A 19285-nucleotide genomic window follows, 5' to 3' on the forward strand; every position below is an offset into this window, starting at 1 on the left:
CTCAAGCTCTCATTTTACCTCGCATTCTTAGCTAGGAGGTTCCTTTTCGGCTGATTCCACACCACTCCCACACCCGAGCACCATCCGGTTAGTATTCATGACTACTAGATGGCAATGTGCATTAGGGGTGCTTAGTTTATGAATGTTATACATGCATTGTTTAGATGTCTCTTTGCATGATTTTGTGTGATTTGGTGAGTTAAAAATGGTTAATTGATGTAGATACTTGTTTAAGGGTAAATAAGAGGAACCGATAATTTGTGTGTTGAATACAAATTTGTTTTGGTGCTAGTTATGGGTTGATTTGGATGATAATGGTTCATGTTTTAGAAATATTAATGTAAATAGGACATGGTTTCTCAATGAAACAATATAAATGATGATGTTGTACTATGAGTATAGGCTGAAATTGTTTATAATAATGATGTCAAAATGATTTTTAGGATAAAATGATGTTAGATGTGTTCATACTGATTCAAAGGAATGAAACAGTAATGTATGTTAGAGTTGTTTCGTTAGGATGATGAAAACCCCGATGAAGAACAATTTAAATATATGATGAACAGTATGAATATGTTTAGAATATTTGAAATTTGATGATTTGATCTGTTTTGGTGTGTGTAACACAAAGGTTCACTACTCGAGACCTTCCGGATGGACTCGAGACCTCATGCTCTCGAGTCGAGACCACCTGGTCTCGACTGGGCTGCTCGTCTCCGTTATTGGGTCATAGTATGTGACAACATGTTTTGGGTTGCGTGTGTGGTTCCTGCTACTGTTCAAATGGACTATGTGCTACTGTGATCTAATCTGTTAAAACGATAGAACAGGCCCAATAACGTATAGGACACTGGTATGATATGTATGCTATGTGTTAGGTACATGTAGTATATACGTGACTATTTGTACCCAAGTCTGACCATAACTCCATAACTGGTAACCATATTAGGACGTGGTTGACCAACACACTTGACCAAGTAAACCATCTGCCGAGCAACCCAAGGTGAGTTCACACACTAAGAGCATGCGTCCCATGGAGGGACACGGACAAACTGCCATCTTTCGGAAAAATACTTTCAAACTATTATTTTCGGGGGAAATACGAATGGGTACCTTTAAATTACTATCTCCGGGGGGATACGTTTGGATATTATTTATAAATCACAACTAGCAAAACTAAACGAATCTCTATCATGAAAAGTCCCTGCTTACAACTCCGATTAATCGCCGGGGGCGAACGGGTTATTAGTTGATAGCGCTATTAGGTTTGACAACCTCACACCGTGACCGGGGGAATCGGGCGTGAACTAGTAGAGCTTGCATCTTGGTCAATGATGATAGACATTGACTCGAGGCACAACAACTTTACGTCAGCAGTTTCGGTATCGACAGTTTAGTGAGCTTACAGATGGTTTAGCTCCCCATAACGTGATTATAAATGTCTTATCTAAACAACTTACGTTTTTCAAAAGTTAAAACTGGACGACTCGTGAACTCGCTAACATTATGTTGATACCCTACTGCATGCTTTGCAAGTACACAGTGACTCAGGAGCTTGCAGCTTGGGGATGTGTAGTGGTCGTCTAAACCCGTGTGTTGGGTTTCTTAAATAATTTAGAAACTTGATCTTTTGTTGAACCTATTCTAGTATGCTTCCGCTACTTACTTAAACTGTTATTTGAACTTAACAACTTTTGGATTTTAACTATGATTATCACTGATCCTTATGGTTGGTGAATGCTACTATTTTTATTGTTCAGTATGATTGATGGCTGGATCGTCACACGCCTCGCGGTAGTACTCCACTTGTGGATTTTGAGGGTGTGACAGTAGATCTCCCTTCCATAGGGTCCGTAAGAAAATTCACAGGGGCCTCTTTCTTAGAAGAAATCACATCTCATGATGTCCCACAAAACGTCTCGCACCTAGTAATGCCGGTACTTAAACCCAGGGAGCTCTTTACAGTATCTAAAGCCCTTAATTTATTTGTATACACGCTAGAGCATACTCCCTTTTCTTCCAAGTTTAAGGCCAACACCACCACCACCATAAACAGAAGCTGGTGAACCTATTTTTATGTTCTTTTCATTAAAGCGATCTCATTTCAACACGAGCAAATTTAGGTCAGAACTCGTTTTGACCCAAACACCTATTTTTATGTTCTTTTGATTAAAGCTATCTCATTTCAACACGAGCAAATTTAGGTTAGAACTCTTTTTGACCCAAACAATATTTTTTTTTTTTTTTGAACGGCAAATTTGGATCACTGACGGACCACTATAGTATCATCGTGCCACCAGCGGAACCACCCGATCATATCCATCTCCACTAGGCATAAAGCCTATACACCAATTCAGGAGAAAACCCAATAAATATGGGAAAAACCCCCTTGTGAGAATCGAACCCAGGACCCAAACAATATTATTAATATTTTTTTAAAAAGAGGCGCATTTTAGCCTGGACCAAGCTTGACTTGTTATCCAGCCTGCCGTGCTCGTGCTACCTGGCTTATGTTGAAGTCACTTAAAGAAAGTATTAACACTTAAAAATTAAAACAAAGTATAGACATAAATATAACTTTAAGTACATTATCAATGACCATATAGATACACACCAGCTTATGAGCTTGGTTTAACATAGTTCTTACAAGTCTCGTAACATTTTCATACAAATTACCATTTCCTACAGTTTTGGCTGAACCTTGATGACGATGACAATGAAGATCCTACCCCTTTTGTTAAACTCATAGCCGCAATTCGATTTGATAACCACCCATTCTCAAAATTCCTTCCAAAATTAAAAAAGAAAAAAAAAAAACGAACACACATTCAACTTTGGTATATCTCAAATTAGCTTCAATGTTATTATGAATCAAAATAGGCCAAAATTTTATGTCTCTTAAAAAATAATAAATGGAATATTCGTACCCATCATCGTGCTCTTCTAAGGTGTTTGTGATCAATCGACTCAAACACTCGTCCTGGTCAGCCTCGTGGTAACAACAACGAACCTTCGCATTGTCCACTAAACGCTCCCAAATTTCGCTGCTAGACTTCAAAGTGTCTCCATTTCCCAATATCCACAGACAATGCCTTAACAAACGAAAAAAGTTATCTAAACCACTATTTTCACAAACTGATGGGACGTGCCGTCGGATAGGAAACCGATCAGACTGGTTGAACCGGATTTCATTTTCTTTTATTATTTTTATTATATATATTTTTCTTTAAACATCTATGTGGAAACATTGTCATAAAGAACTCGCCATACAAAAATTAAAATGTTTATGTAGGTTACCTTGCTCGGGTTAGAGCCACATTTGCTCTTTGGCGCGTACCAAGAAAACCAATCGAATCACTCCCGACACCGGTCACAGTTGATATAATTATCACGTCTTCTTCACAACCTTGGAATCCATCAACAGTTCCAACCTTCACATAAAAGTCTTCTCCAGTTTGATAAATGTCCCCAAGTTTCTTTTGTATTGCAGTAACTTGAGCTTTATACGGTGCAATGCAACCGACGCTAATCTTTTGTTTGTTCTTCACAGATTCTGTATATATATTATTATAGAGATTATATTAGTCGGGGTTTTTTGTAATATTCATGACTATAATATGTATATGATTAATGATTTGATTAGATATAAACAGTTGGTGATAATAGACAATTAATATTTATGTCCTTATTGTTTATGTATCAACTTAAGGACGACAAAAAATTTAAAACCACTTGATGGAAAATAATAATGAAAAGAGGTACCTTTATGAAGTTTCGCAAGCAGCTCAACAACGACAGCAACTTCCACCATGTTTTTCCCACTATATCCATCAAACTCGACTTTCCCTTGGGCTAAATGTATAAAAGAGTATGATCCAAACATGTCTCCTTCAAGAAACTGTTTTTTGTAGCTGTTTTCTTCTACATTTGGACCATTAAGTAGCTTATCACCATAGAATTCTTTGTTTGGAAACAAGCTTATATCGGGATGCATTCTGTATTGGACATTTAGCAAGTGTGTCGTGTGTTCTAGCGACACTAATCTCTCAAATAAACTCCTGCCAAACTGTGCCTCCTTACATATCTGCCAAGTTCAGCTTATTAATGAAATATTAATGCATTAAACATTTACAAAGTTGCGTAATGTTGCCAACTACATACATACCTTGCTTGTAACCATAGCAGGGAGTTGTCTTTCGTCTCCAATGAGTACAACATCACGAAGACGAGAGAGTTGCAAAGGGATAACAGATTCACATTCTCTAAGTTGACCAGCTTCATCGACGACCAATAACTCGACATTAGTCTGATCAAGGGAGTGCAATCTACTTGAGCTCGACGCAGTGCAGAACACCGAACATGCATTCATCAAACAAAAATTCCCAGCTTCTTGATCATCTTTGAAGTTAGGGAAAGAAACGGTTTCACAAAGGACTTCATTAGCTGTTTGAAGGAAATCCTTTGTGACCATAAACTCCGTGAGAGTTATCTCCGTTTGTTCAGAAATGGCAAACGGTTGGATAACTGAATCACCGAGTGACTGAACCAAGCTGATTAGTGTCATCATTTTCTTTGCTAGTTTTAAAGTAACAAAAGAAGTTGGCATGTGTGTGTATAAGTTTCTGACCATAGTTGTCAGTTCTTCTGCAAGAACATTGAATCTTTTTGTGATAAACTCTCTAATAGATAGCTTATCATCGTCGCTTTTCTTGTTTTTCATCACCTTTTCCTTCAAACCAAACTCATCATCATCATCACTATCTTCAGCATCATCACTATCTGTTTCATCATCCGCCTTTCTTTCACTGCTTACGTTATACAAACGGTATTCAGCTTCTGGGAATTTTAGTAAACGTATCATAGATCCTGCCTTGCTTCGCCAACCTATAATAGGAGACAAACAAGCAGCAAGAGCCGATACGCGGTTTTCTAGAAACACTTGACTGAGTTCTTGAAAATCATCGATTTTCATTCGTTTACCATTCCCAAATATAACTATGTCTCCATAACCATAAGGGGCATACTTGAGTGAACCTGTTACAAGACTCATGAAACGTTTTGTAACTTCTAACACAGCATTATTTGTCGGGGCACAAGTTAATGTGCAACATTTCAGTTCCCATAGAGCGAATAAAAGACAACCGGTGGTCTTTGTTTTTCCTGTCCCGGGTGGACCCCATATCAGGTTTACGCTCTCCTGATGATGGCATTCTCTAGCCGTGATGCAACTCCAGACCGCGGTTTCTTGGGATGAATTCAAATTAAAACCGCACATTGCTTCTTGCAAGATCGGTGAAGCAGATTTCTTCGTATCTTCAACGGTACATATTGCACATTTTTCTTTACCCTGAAAATTGAAACAAACACTCCATAATATTGGTCTCATATGCATTTAAAATATGTGAAAAAAGATTATTAAATCTTAAGTTGTTACCATTGAGTCAGTTTGAAGCACTTTATTGATCATTTTCATGTTCTTATTCCCATCCAAACTAGAGTGCAAAGCTTGCCAGATACGGGTATTCGTCGTCAAGTTCATGAGATTAACTGCAAACACTTTATTGATCACTTTCCCTCCTTTGTGTGATTGTATCCAAGAAAACGGTATGGGCTTCGAGGATATAACTTGGGTTGTGGCATGATCTTCATTGTGGACCCTTTGGACCGAAGCAATGACATAGGGCCGGAGATCATTAACGCGTCTTGGTTTTACATTTGTCAACACGATGAGATCTCCCACCTCAGGCTCGTAATTTTCACTTCTACTCTTCTTTTCAAAATATATGCTGTACAAGTAGTAATTAGGGAACTTAATATCTTTTTTTTCTTCCGATATAACCATGATCCCACGAGTAGATGCTCGAGAAATTCCGTTCATACTGGACAGCAATTCAGCATGGGTTTCTTCGAGTAGTGGGTCGACAAACGACTTGGTGTAAGCAGTCGACGATGAAAATCTTTCTGGGATTTTGTTAACCTGTTCATAGATACATTTATAACAAAATGACTTTCTTTTTCTTTTGTTAAACCAAAGTGTAAGTGTGTAAACATATATAACAACTAACCTTGTTCTTGTAAAAATCTTTGTTGAGTACGTCCAAAATCGACCAAGCAAACACCACGTCGATCAACTCTCGGTTCTTTGTTTCTGGCTTTCTCCAGCTACTAGACGATGACATTTCCGTAACAAAGACAAGCAAACTTTCTTGATCACTAGAAATGGTGATGTTGCATACAAAACAGGCACCGGAGGATTAAGCCTTGTAATTTCAAAAGCGCGAACGATTAATGATTTAAAGCAGTAACGGGTACAAAATGAGGAATAAATAAATTAAAAGTAGGATGGTGTTGTTAAGGAAAGGATATGCCAAGTTGACTCCTAGTCAATAGGATCTACTTTCCAAAAGAACAACAGTTTCTTCCAAATTTAACAGTCTCGTTTCTTGGAAACTTACCCAAAAAGTTTCATGTTTGTATCTATGTATCTAAACCATTGTCGTTTTAATACAACTTTCTTTTTTATACATTTAACGTTATTAACTAAAATAGAAAAAAAAAAGATTAATCTAAACTATTCAACTTTTTTAAGCCATTCAAAAAATAATATGGGTCAACTTATTTTCAATCTTTTATATTAATTATAATTACTAAACATTTTAGAGCTTTCAAGTTTGAATTATAAGGATCTAAGGCCCTCGCTTTATTTATTCGCATACACGTTTTTAGAGCTTTCAAGTTTAAGTTTTAAGGATCTAGGGCCCTAACTTAGAGCAGTCATGTCTATAGTTTACGTTTTAGGGCCCTGTCATTAAATGCTTGGAAACAGCAATCCTTCACCAGCCAGCTGTCTTTGGTTTCTTCACACAACTTTTGTTGTTAGGTAAGTAGTGTATGAAACCATGCAAACAAGAAAACAAAATAGATGTAAATATTTGTTTTCACTTGTGTTTGAGCAGCTGTAACTAATCAAAGATAATCATTGTATTCTTCCCACCTGGGCAGCCCTGTGTTGCAATAATATGCATGTTATTGACATAAAAATTTACTTATTTTTATTTCTATGAAAGAGTCCAACCATCTATAACATGTTAAACCATATGTGTGGTGCAATTTTAATGCCTATAACATGTATAAAAATATGCAGTTTGATGTACATTGATGATGCATCAAACCTAAACATTTTCTTGTGTATTTTAGACATGTGCATTACATCCACACCATTCGGACGGTACGAGAAAGTTGATTTTAAGAATAGAAAGCTGAAAAAGAAAGCTCATTTAAAGTTAAAGGGAGTTGTACGGCTGTGCATCAAAGAAGAGAAAAGTATTAAAATCATCAAGTTATAAGATTGACCAAAACCACATGACTAAGGAACCCAAGGTGAAACACACTAGTCAATGATATATTTACAAAGCCATTTTTAAAGTAAAGCAATCAAATCTTATCTTACAATCAGAATAAAAACGAAAATCAAGATAATAAACAGTTATTCGAATTGCACATATACAACAGTATTTACACTTTTTCAATTTTCATGTTTCATGTTTTCACAACTTAAAGAGCTTTCATAGCAAGTTTGCTTGTTGCATGGACTCCCTTTGCTGCAACTCGTAACACTGCTCGACTTTGGTACAACCTGTTAAAACAATTTCATCTTCCATCAGCAAACTTTATTCAAAAATCATAAACTTATCCTTGATGTTTATAAGTTACAAAAGAAATAGAAAAAATGTAGATAAAAGCATATATAAATACTTGAATATTCATCAAGTTACCATATTCCTTCACTTCAAATCTAAACGGAAAAAATAGGCAAAAAGAAGAGCAAGAACTCACCCTGCTAAAGCAAGCCCCCAAGTAGCCATCAAATAGAAAATCTGTCCAGCATGCCATATTTCTAATACCTTCTCAAACTTGCTCATGCCACCCAATGCCCTGCTCAGCTCTGCAAATTCAAAATGTTGAAGCATGTATTAGACTTTAATCTAAATTAGAAAATAATAACTGAGGAAACAAACTTGATAAATGTTTCAAATTTTTAAGAAGAGTTAAATGCCATTTTAGGCCCTATGGTTTGGGCCATTTGCCAGTTTAGTTCAAAGGTTTCATTTTTCTCCTATGGGTCCAAAAAGGTTTCACCGTTTCCATTTTAGTCCACTGGGTTAACTTCATCCATTTTTTCTGTTAACCAGAAGGGCGATTCGATCATTTTATATGTAATTCTGTTAACTAGAAAGGCAATTCGGTCATATAAAATGACCGAATCGCCCTTCTTGTTAACAGAAATAATGGATGAAGTTAACCCAGTGGACTAAAATGGCAACAGTGAAACCTTTATGGACCCACAGGCGAAAAATGAAACCTTTGGACTAAACTGGCAAAATGGTCCAAACCACAGTGACTAAAATGGCATTTAACTCTTTTAAGAAACAAATTAGAAGCCCCATCTTAAAGTAAGTTGAAGATTAAGACCAGTTATGGTTACTACAATCAACAATCATCTTTTATTGGGTTTTTTTTTAAATATTGGTGTTTCGTGTTTGTTAAACAAACTGATTATGGTAAGAGTAAAATCATATAAGGTGCATTCTAATATTCGACTATTAGTCACACAAGTAGAAGACAGTCATCTTCTCGAGTTCTTTCTAATTCAAATTTACAAAGTTTGATTCAGAAAATAAATTGCATTTTCATATATCAATATTGGTCTAGTCTTAAATTGGTTCGATATTAAGATGCAGCAAAAGAAGCCCGTTGGCATTCCTCCATTGATTATTCAAATACAATTGTTAAAACATCTGTCCATAAAATTCAACATAAAAAATCATCCCCTATTGAACAGCATACAAATAAGAGATGTAATCATGTATTATATGTTCATACGAATAAGAAGTCTGTGTCTGAGGTCCAATTTTACCTTATATTTTCATCTGTTGTTGTGTAACAAAATTTAAAAAAATGAACATAGTTGTTAATTGTTACCTATATGCTACATAGCAAATAGTAATAAATAGCGAGCACTATTTTATAAAGAGCGATACACTAGAAAAAAATAAAAAAAAAATTATATGTATATTATATCAAAATACCCTGGTATATACACTATTTTACATGTATATTTAACAAAAACCTAAAATCCAATTATTTTATAGCTATATTTAATCGCTATTTATATTTTTAAAAAATAAATAAATAAATAAACTGAAATCCCGCTATTTATGACCTTTCACCTATACGCTACGCTATTCGCTATAGCGACCATAGCGTCCACTGTTGACAACTATGATGAAGATAATGATAGATTGCAGAAGCAAAAACCGACTTGATGATTACAGGTCAAAATTTTGATTTTTGACAACTTTCCTATTCAATCAAGATGCAAATTAGAACTTTAAGTTTTAGATTTACTATTCTCGTTCTATTAATTTGTAAACATACAGTAAAATTAAAGAACGACCCTGAAGAAAAAGTGTGAAGCCCAACAACAGCCAACAAAGATAAAGATATTAACTAGCTTTTACAGCAGACTCCTACGTTCAGGATAAATTACATTAAACCAAAAATGGTCACAATCACACCATTTCATGTATTAATTATTAAACATAAATTTACAAACTTACTCTTTTGCATCTCCTCCGGCGTCAAACTCTGCATTTCCGGAAAAGATTAAAACGATATGAGACTCGGGAAAACTGAAAAGAACTTCTATTTAAGTAAACTTTAAACATGAACACGCGTTTGGGTGTTACATACCTTAGCTTTTGGGTTTAAAAGAACACATCTGGCCATAAAATTGGCAATGCCATCCACCACCTGTTCCTGATTAATAACTACGTAATTCTCGTTATCGATCCCGCTCTTCTCTTCAACGTTACCGTGTACCATTTCGTCAGTGACCCATATCCACAAGCTTGGTTCTTCACGCCCAACGTTGATTAATATTTCATCCACTTGAAGATCAATTCCTAACAGCAAAGTTACAAAATCCACTTGTAATAATCAATAGATGCAAGTTAAAAAGAAAACGGAAATCATATGAGCTGACAGTAACGTAACCCTGAGGCATCTTCAAGATAATATTTACCAGGTAATCCATCAAGTGAATCTTTATGGAGAGTCTTAAGTTGACTCAAGAACTTTGGAGATTCAACAGTATCCATAATACGTGTATGGAGCTGCAATAACATTACTTATAAGTCTGTGCAAAATGACAATATCAGCATAAAATTACTATAAAAATCCTGAAGTAATTATCAAAGTTTGTCGAAAACCTAAGTAGTTAATGCGGTAAAATATATCGGTCACGGACCGATATTTGAGGTATCGGTTATCGCAGTAGGATATCTGTGGGATATCGGTAATTTCAAAAACTTGCTAAATTTATATATATAGCAATATAGGGGAAGATTCTATGCAGAACACTAAATATTGCGAGAACACACAGAACAAAATGAATTACTCATTTTTTCAATCCTAAAAACCTCAAAAGTAAATGAAAATGTTACAAATGTAAGATTTATTGTTTCTCACACTAGAATTCAAAACAAAATATGGAAAATTTTCAGTTTTTACATAACCTACACATAGGTAGGTTATGTGTAGGTTAAATTGCCTACATGTATGTAGGCTATGTGTAGGTAAAAATATATGGTTTTTTATGTATATGTAATATATATATATGAATGTAAGAAACATAAAGTTTAAAAAAATATCAACCTTAAATCCCAAAATTTAGTGATTTAGAGTTGTTCTTTTTGTTCTCGCAATATTTAGTGTTCTGTAATGATCCTCATCCTAGCAATATAATACTAACAATTCAGGATACTCTCCTACCATTAACCAATTAACCTTTAGCAACTTGCAAAACACTAACAATTGTAGCAAGTAGGAACTGACTAAGACTTAAAACAGTAACATTTAACAGTAACAACTAACAATTAAGACTTAAAACACTCATGCAGCAATAAGAAGAAAGACGAATAGGAGAAATAAGAAGAAAGGTACTGATATCGGGAAAATCGGTGATATATTGGTCAAATATCGGCCCAATATTGGTCAAATGTCGGTCAATATCGCCGATATTATCGGTACCGATATTCTGACCGATATTTTGCACCGTTATCTCGGTAGGGGACCGATAACCGATATATCACTGATATATCGGGATATTAACTACATAGTCGAAAACTAGAGCATCAAAAATCAGTAATGCTAGTTATCACTTTGAACGCAATCATATCCAGTATTTTCAAAACCAGACCGCTTGCACCTGAAACCGGGCATGACACCAATCCGGTTAAGCCTGTTTGACCGTTCAGCATTTGAACCGGCTGGTCACCAGTCAGACCGATGAACTGGGTGAACAGGACCAGGTGGTCGGGCTGGATTTTCTTACTTTTAGTTTTTTTATACTTTTTTCTTCAAAAACTCATTTTCTTATTTGTTTAGTACTCAAGAGTCCATATTTAATTTATCAAGTGTTCATATTTTCTTTTCGTATTTTGCTTTTTATTACAAATATGTATACAATTTTATCTTTTATATTATTTATGACGTCACCTGGTTTTCAAATCCAGTCCGACCAGTGAACCGGTAAGGCGACCGTTTCGCTATACGGTCAGGTTCTAAAAAAAACATTGATCAAATCTAAATACAACTATAAGTATGCATGGTTGTTCTAACTTCTAACATAATCCCCAAACAATATCATGAATACTAGTAACTACAAGCACTTCATCTAGATCTAATCATCTATACATAAACATAAACAGCAAGTATAATAACAATAATAATATTAATAAAACACATACATCAGGAGGACAATCCTCCAACAAGCAAGGCGACTCCGAAATACTCTGAAGAAGTTTAACATTCTCTTCAAGCAAATCTCTCAGCCGTTGATTCTCCAATCTCAAACCCTCCAACTCCTTTTCTTTCACATCCAACGGTGTCGTATCATCCTCCTTATGATCCAATTTATCCTGATTCCCGTTCTTGTAGTGGATAGGATGTTTGTGCGAGAATTCGACCGCTTTGAATGCCACTTCTGCCACCTCCAACACCGTTTTTGCGGATTCTACTGAAATTCGGCCCATGATGTGTGGTTTTGTGCTCGAGAGAGATTATTGAGGCCTAATTTTGGTTGATTTTGAAGGAATTAGGGTTTTTAGGGTTAGGGATGGGGGTGATGATTTGGGGGAATTTGCATAAACGTAATCGTAATGATTGATGCTTTTGTTGTCTACAAGCAAGCGTTTGATTTTTGTTGGTAGCCCCTTGGTTTTTGTTTAGTTGACATAGTGTGTTTAAACTATTTTTTTTTTCAAAGAAATATGTATTAGTGTTCATGGTTATTACTTATTATCCCTCAATTATTTAACTTTGTACTACTTTTTGTGCCCTTTCTACTACCATTGAGTGCGTAAATCCACATTCATTTGACAAATACACCTAAAACGCTCTCCATCCAACTCTTTCCATTATAACCTTTAATAACAATACAAATTTATACTTATCAATACCAACCACTAAACCAAGAGAAACTTGTTTGGTTTATCTAAATTACGTATATGATTACGAATCCGTCACAACGTACGGGTCCTTTATACTAGTATCTATATTGCAAAATGATTAAAATAATTAACTAATCGGCTTAAAACACAACCTATAACAATATTTAAAATCCAAAACATTGTTTATTTTATATCTTTACTAGTTTAAATACCCCGTGTGTTACACGGGTTACTCAAAGTAAATTATATTTTTTAATAGTGCTGACATAAACTTTGAAATGAAAGAAACGCTCTATTACTTATGTAACCTACGGGATGATTCACTAAGGTAACAGTATATGAGTCAATTGATTACATAATTAAAACTACTATTATTTCTAACAAATAAGACTGCTTTAAATTACATTATACAAGATAAATTAACCAAACCAATAACCAAAAACAAGATTTGAATTTGAAAGAATACTACTTCCAAGTTAAAGAAAATATTTCTTTTAACTTAAGGTGCAACCCTAAACTAATTTGGAAAACCCAAAAATCAATTTGATCAAAAACTGGTTTTGAAATCGACGGTGAGAGAAACTGGTTTGGGTGTGTTTGTAATCCTCACATTTGAAACCGGTCTGATCCCGAACCAAGCCGATAGAAAACAATTGAAACTGCTAAAAAGATAGTAAAGAAACCGATCGATAAAATCCAAACCGGTTTGAACCTTGAACCAAGTTTGGCTCTTTTGTTAACTAACCCAAAAATTGGTCTGTTTAACTAGAGGTGCAACCCTAAATCAGTTTTAGAACCAAAACCTAAAAATCAACTCGGCCCGATGTAACACCCCATGTTTCGAAAGTCAACGTCAAGATTGAAGTCAAAGGGAGACAAGATTGCTAATTGCGATCTGTCACTCATTGCTCAATTTCTGTTTTGACTTCTTTGACTCGTAGATAGTCTATTTTATGCTTAACGTTAGTTGTATTATGTGGAGTACTTATTAATAATCGAGGTTTATTCGATATTTATCGCCTATTTAATCACTTATCGCCTATCGCAATCGCGCTCGCAACTCGAATTACGCATTCTGGTTATTGTTTTATGTGTGTGTGTGCCTTATGTGTTACTTGTGCATGTTTATTTATGTTTATGTTGTGGTGATTAATCAAACGCAATCGAAACTCAATCACAATCGAAACGCAAACGCTAAACGCAAGTAATTTAGGATGATTGTATGTTAGATATAGTAGTTGGGATTAAAAGTAATTTGAATAGGAAACTCTATCGCATCGCAACTCTCGCAATCGCAATCAAAACGGCAAAACTAGTCGCACCGAACACTCGAATCAAGTTGCTAACCAACCAAGTGACCAGTCGATCGACCGGCCATTCGATCGGGCTGCCACCCGATCGACCAGCCCCTCTCCTCCCCTTTCCTTTTTGGGAAACCCTATAAATACCCCTGTCAACATCACAACTTACCACTTTTGTACTCTCATGTCCGACCAGCGCTCCAATCTCACCTTTTCTTCGATTTCTCACGATTCCTGAAAGATCTCAACCTAAATCTTGTACTTTCTTAATCCACACGCACTTCTACACCTTTCTATCTTTTGAATCTTAACTTTTAACCTTGAAATCACTAGATTTGAGGTGTTCTGGGATGATTTCATCATGGTGTTCTTGAGAACTTCATGTTTTGACTTCGATCCACCAAGAACAACTTAGATCTGAACGATTTCCACACAAATAAATAAAGATCTTTCATAGATCTAAACATATTCACGGTGAAAAGGATTGAAGGATGGTTTTCCAACTTTCTTTCAACTCTTTTACGACCAACGCACACGCGGTTTCCATGGATCTGATGAATCGCGTGTGTAAACCATTTATGGACCGCTTCGTCATCGTGAAATCACTAGATTTGAGGTGTTCTAGGATGATGTCATCATGGTGTTCTTGAGAACTTCATGTTTTGACTTCGATCCACCAAGAATAACTTAGATCTGAACGATTTCCACACAAATAAACAAAGATCTTTCATAGATCTAAACATATTCACGGTGAAAAGGATTGAAGGATGGTTTTCCAACTTTCTTTCAACTCTTTTACGACCAACGCACCCGCGGTTTTCATGGATCTGATGAATCGCGTGTGTAAACCATTTATGGACCGCTTCGTCATCGTGTTTATCGATGATATCCTTATATATTCCAAGTCGAAAGCCGAACACGCGCAGCATCTACGTTTGGTTCTCGAGCTACTCCAAGGTAATCGACTCTATGCCAAGTTCTCCAAGTGTGAATTTTGGCTGGAGGAGGTTCAATTCCTCGGTCACATTGTCAATAGTCAAGGTATCCGTGTCGATCCCGCGAAGATTGAAGCAGTTAAGAGTTGGGTTACGCCGAAGAACCCGTCTAAAGTCTGTTCTTTTCTCGGACTAGCGGGCTATTATCGTCGATTTATCGAAGGATTCTCTAAAATCGATGTATCGCTTACCGCCCTCACGCATAAAGACAAGCCTTTTGTTTGGGGAACTGAACAAGAGTCTGCTTTCCAAACCCTCAAGCACATGCTTTGCAATACTCTTGTCCTTGCTTTACCCGACAGAAACGATGACTTCATTGTCTATTGTGATGCCTCGAACCTTGGTCTTGGTTCTGTTCTCATGCAACGAGACAAGGTTATCGCTTACGCGTCTCGTCAGCTCAAGATCCACGAGAAGAACTATACAACCTATGACCTCGAGCTAGGCGCAGTTTTTTTGCGTTAAAGATTTGGCGACACTACCTGTATGGTACCAAGTGTACGATCTTCGCCGATCATAGGAGCCAACAACATATCTTTGACCAGAGAGAACTTAATATGCGTCAACGCCGATGGGTAGAACTTCTCAATGATTATGAATGTGAGATTCGTTATCACCCAGGCAAAGCAAACGTCGTTGCCGACGCTCTAAGCCGACGAAGCTACTTGCATAGCGCTCGTAATGTTCCAACCCAGCATCATCTCGAAACCCTTATTCGCGAAGCCCAACATGCGTGTTTTACCGAACACACTTTGAAGAAAGAAAGGATTCACCACGATGGAGCCCATCTTGTGAATAAGTCGAATGAGATATTCCATTATCTGGACCGAATTTGGATCCCTAGGCAGAACGATTTGCGACAGACTTTGATGGACGAAGCCCACAAATCTCGGTATTCTATTCATCCCGGTGCCGACAAAATGTACCAGGACCTTCGCTACAAGTACTGGTGGCCGGGCATGAAAAGGGATATCGCTCTCTACGTTGGAAAATGCCTAACTTGCTCGAAGGTCAAGGCTGAACACCAAAGACCCTCTGGCTTACTCGAACAACCCCCGATCCCTATATGGAAGTGGGAGAGTATAGCCATGGACTTCATAACTAAACTCCCGCGCACGCCATCAAGTCACGACAGCATCTGGGTTGTCGTTGACCGTTTGACCAAATCTGCTCACTTTCTACCAATACGAGAAGACTACAAGGTAGAACGATTAGCCCGAATCTACACCGATGAGATCATTTATCGTCATGGGACGCCTCGCGACATCATCTCTGATCGTGATGCTCGGTTTACCTCGTGACTGTGGGAAACGTTTCAAGCGGCTCTCGGTACTACGCTTAATCTAAGTACCGCATTCCACCCTCAAACCGAGGGTCAGACTGAAGGCGAAGTACCCATAGTTGTTTGTTACAGCTTCGGCCTAATTTCGGGACGAAATTCCCTTAAGTCGGGGAGGCTGTAACACCCCGTGTTTCGAAAGTCAAAGTCAAAGTCAAGATTGAAGTCAAAGGGAGACAAGATTGCTAATTGCGATCTGTCACTCCTTGATCAATTTCTGTTTTGACTTCTTTGACTCGTAGATAGTCTATTTATGCTTAATGTTAGTTGTATTATGTGGAGTACTTATTAATAATCGAGGTTTATTCGATATTTATCGCCTATTTGATCGCTTATCGCCTATCGCAATCGCGCTCGCAACTCGAATTACACATTCTGGTTATTGTTTTATGTGTGTGTGTGCCTTATGTGTTACTTGTGCATGTTTATTTATGTTTATGTTGTGGTGATTAATCGAAACGCAATCGAAACTCAATCACAATCGAATCGCAAATGCTAAACGCAAGTAATTTATGATGATTGTATGTTAGATATAGTAGTTGGGATTAAAAGTAATTTGAATAGGAAACTCTATCGCATCGTAACGCTCGCAATCGCAATCGAAACGGCAAAACTCGCCGCACCGAACACTCGAATCAAGTTGCTAACCAACCAAGTGACCCGCCGATCGACCAGCCGCTCGATCGAGCTACCACTCGATCGACCAGCCATTCGATCGGGCTGCCACCCGATCGACCAACCCCTCTCCTCCCCTTTCCTTTTTGGGAAACCCTATAAATGCCCCTGTCAACATCACAACTTACCACTTTTGCACTCTCCTGTCTGACCAGCACTCCAATCTCACCTTTTCTTCGATTTCTCGTGATTCCGGTAAGATCTCAACCTAAATCTTGTACTTTCTTAATCCACACGCACTCCTACACCTTTCTATCTTTTGAATCTTAACTTTTAACCGTTAAATCACTAGATTTAATGTGTTCTAGAATGATGTCATCATGGTGTTCTTGAGAACTTCATGTTTTGACTTCGATCCACCAAGAACAACTTAGATCTGAATGATTTCCACACAAATAAACAAAGATCTTTCATAGATCTAAACATATTCACGGTGAAAAGCATTGAAGGATGGTTTTCCAACTTTCTTTCAACTCTTTTACACTCAATGCACTCAAGACCGATCAGAATCGGAGCTCGTAGTGACCTTCTTCTCATTCTTGTGGTTGTGTTGGTTCAAAATCTGGATTCTATCCACGAGATTACCGATTTCGGGTTAAACATGGAACACCATCTCTGTTTTGGTCAAAAATTACCGAAGCAATTAAGTGATCAAATTAGTTAAGTGAGGTAGTGTGCTGAAAATATGTTGGTTAAGTTGTTTAGAAAAAACAGTATTCAGAATACGGCTCAGGATATTGAGCTGTATTTACGATCAAACAATGAGCAAAAAGTAAAGGGGTTGACACGAGATGTACGAGGAAAGCCCTTGATCAATCTAGATCGCCGGCATAAAACCTCGGGAGCTGACAATCGCAGCTGCCTTGTTCTTCTATTGCTTCAAATATCAGGATACAGTGCAGGATGTGGTGCAGATCAACTAAGTGTTACAATGAGATTTGAGTACAAGTGTTTGTGTGCAGTGGTTGCTAGTAGCTAGAGAGCAAAAGTATACGAAAGTGTTGGTGAAAGTGTGTGCCTTAAACTGATCCGCCACATCTATTTATAGTAAAGATAAACTTGCGGGATCCACCGGATATTCCCTCATTGAACGTTGTAGACCTGGTCTTTCGGGCTCAACGTCTCTTCTTCAACAACTTCGTCCGAGTCTTGAGGAGAAGAAGTCCTTTCGACCGTTGGTAAGTCTTAGTCTTCAACCTGCACGTGGTTAATTAACAAATCTCAGGATATTACCCAAGATGTCAGTAATATCCCCTTCCAGCATCCTGGTCACAAGCGAACAAACAAAGGCAGGATATTGGTCAGGATATGTATGCTTAGAAAATGACCCACAACAATTGTCCCCAAATATATGTTGGTGTACCAATCCAACGGATATATTTCGAAAATCTTATCTCGCAAACCGAGGCACTTATAATGAAATAACGTTTGAGGTGACCTTGTGCAACTTCCCACACTTCTTTTACACTTCACCCCCTATATCCAGCCTATAATTAGCTGAGATATCTCTCATTATTATCATCCTTCTCCAAGCAATTTTCAGGTATCCGTCCTCTCTCTCATCTTCTACTTTCTTTGAATTCCTTATTATTTGCTTGATATTCCTCATGGCATCGCGAACAAGATCTCTCCCGAACGATCCGGTCCCAACCCTCGTGAGCCAAAATCTCATCCGAGAACCAGAAAAAGAGATCTGCTCTTTTAGCAATGCTGATATCGCCGCTTTGAAGGACTCCGGCGCTTTTCCCACCGGAACTGTCATTCGCCCCTTCGATCGGGAAGTCCGATCAGACGCGTCATCAAGTGAGTGGGTTTGCTTCTTTGCCTACCCCTTTTCTTTAGGACTCCGGTATCCATTTCCACCCTTTATTTCTCGTTTCTTCGAGCTCACCGGTTTCAGTTACGCCCAAACCATGCCAATGGTCTGGCGGATTTTGATGGTGCTTGACCAAATCAAATCTCGTCATTGCCCTAACTTGTGCATTGAAGACCTTCCCATAGCATACCGATTGAGATCTCATGGAAATAGTCGTTTTCTCTTGTTTTCCACTTCCAAAAATCCCTTAATACTTAAAGCCACCAAGAACGAAGATCAGTGGCAATGAAAGTTCTTTTTCGTAAAGAGGGACTCGATCGACGGGGGTCTTGACCTGCCTAGTTGGCTAACCAAGGGTAGGATCTAGGGTTTTAGGAGCACCCCCAAATATATTCTTAACTGTATTCTGACTGATATCCTAATTTTCATGCAGCGAATTTCAGAGACCTAGCACCCCCAAGTGCAGAATCACAATCCAGGATCAAAGAGATTTACCGTCTTCCTGCCTTCGAAAGAACCTTCTCCCTGTCTCTCACAAGCTCAAGTCAGAAATCCAGTTCAGAAATGTCCGGTAAGTATAGATGAGCAATTTGACTATAAGATATAAATGACATAAATTAAACATTTCTCCCTTGACACAGTGCCGG

The 19285-nt window shown here is 37.5% G+C and overlaps 2 protein-coding genes across 2 annotated transcripts; both read right to left on the reverse strand.

Annotated features, from left to right (window-relative positions):
• Positions 1–2562: 2562 nt before the first annotated feature.
• LOC110909222 (uncharacterized ATP-dependent helicase C29A10.10c) lies at positions 2563–6475 on the reverse strand. Its single transcript, XM_022154255.2, has 7 exons — positions 6066–6475; positions 5435–5977; positions 4166–5347; positions 3763–4084; positions 3298–3553; positions 2928–3092; positions 2563–2787 (listed from the first exon to the last, which is right to left on the reverse strand). The coding sequence occupies exons 1-7, from the start codon at positions 6177–6179 to the stop codon at positions 2673–2675; spliced, it is 2697 nt and encodes an 898-aa protein (XP_022009947.1). The 5' UTR covers positions 6180–6475; the 3' UTR covers positions 2563–2672.
• An 897-nt stretch (positions 6476–7372) lies between these two features.
• On the reverse strand, positions 7373–12272 carry LOC110909221. Its single transcript, XM_022154254.2, has 6 exons — positions 11811–12272; positions 10085–10175; positions 9754–9965; positions 9621–9648; positions 7837–7945; positions 7373–7636 (listed from the first exon to the last, which is right to left on the reverse strand). Exons 1-6 carry the CDS (start codon positions 12093–12095, stop codon positions 7555–7557), a joined length of 807 nt encoding a protein of 268 aa, XP_022009946.1. The 5' UTR covers positions 12096–12272; the 3' UTR covers positions 7373–7554.
• Positions 12273–19285: the final 7013 nt, after the last annotated feature.

The sequence above is a fragment of the Helianthus annuus genome, chromosome 14 (assembly GCF_002127325.2).
Source record: "Helianthus annuus cultivar XRQ/B chromosome 14, HanXRQr2.0-SUNRISE, whole genome shotgun sequence".
NCBI lineage: Eukaryota > Viridiplantae > Streptophyta > Magnoliopsida > Asterales > Asteraceae > Helianthus > Helianthus annuus.

Bases quoted from the DNA above. Each gene is read 5' to 3' on its own strand.
- LOC110909221 (XM_022154254.2), bottom strand. From the start codon at position 12,095: ATGGGCCGAATTTCAGTAGAATCCGCAAAAACGGTGTTGGAGGTGGCA. The intron at 10,176-11,810 runs GTATGTGTTTTA...ATGTTATTGCAG, and splicing joins TGGAGGATTGTCCTCCTGAT to CTCCATACACGTATTATGGA. The intron at 9,966-10,084 runs GTAAATATTATC...CTTTGCTGTTAG, and splicing joins TTCACTTGATGGATTACCTG to GAATTGATCTTCAAGTGGAT.
- LOC110909222 (XM_022154255.2), bottom strand. From the start codon at position 6,179: ATGTCATCGTCTAGTAGCTGGAGAAAGCCAGAAACAAAGAACCGAGAG. The intron at 5,348-5,434 runs GTAACAACTTAA...TTCAATTTTCAG, and splicing joins TGCTTCAAACTGACTCAATG to GGTAAAGAAAAATGTGCAAT. The intron at 3,093-3,297 runs GTAACCTACATA...TCGTTTGTTAAG, and splicing joins GTGGCTCTAACCCGAGCAAG to GCATTGTCTGTGGATATTGG.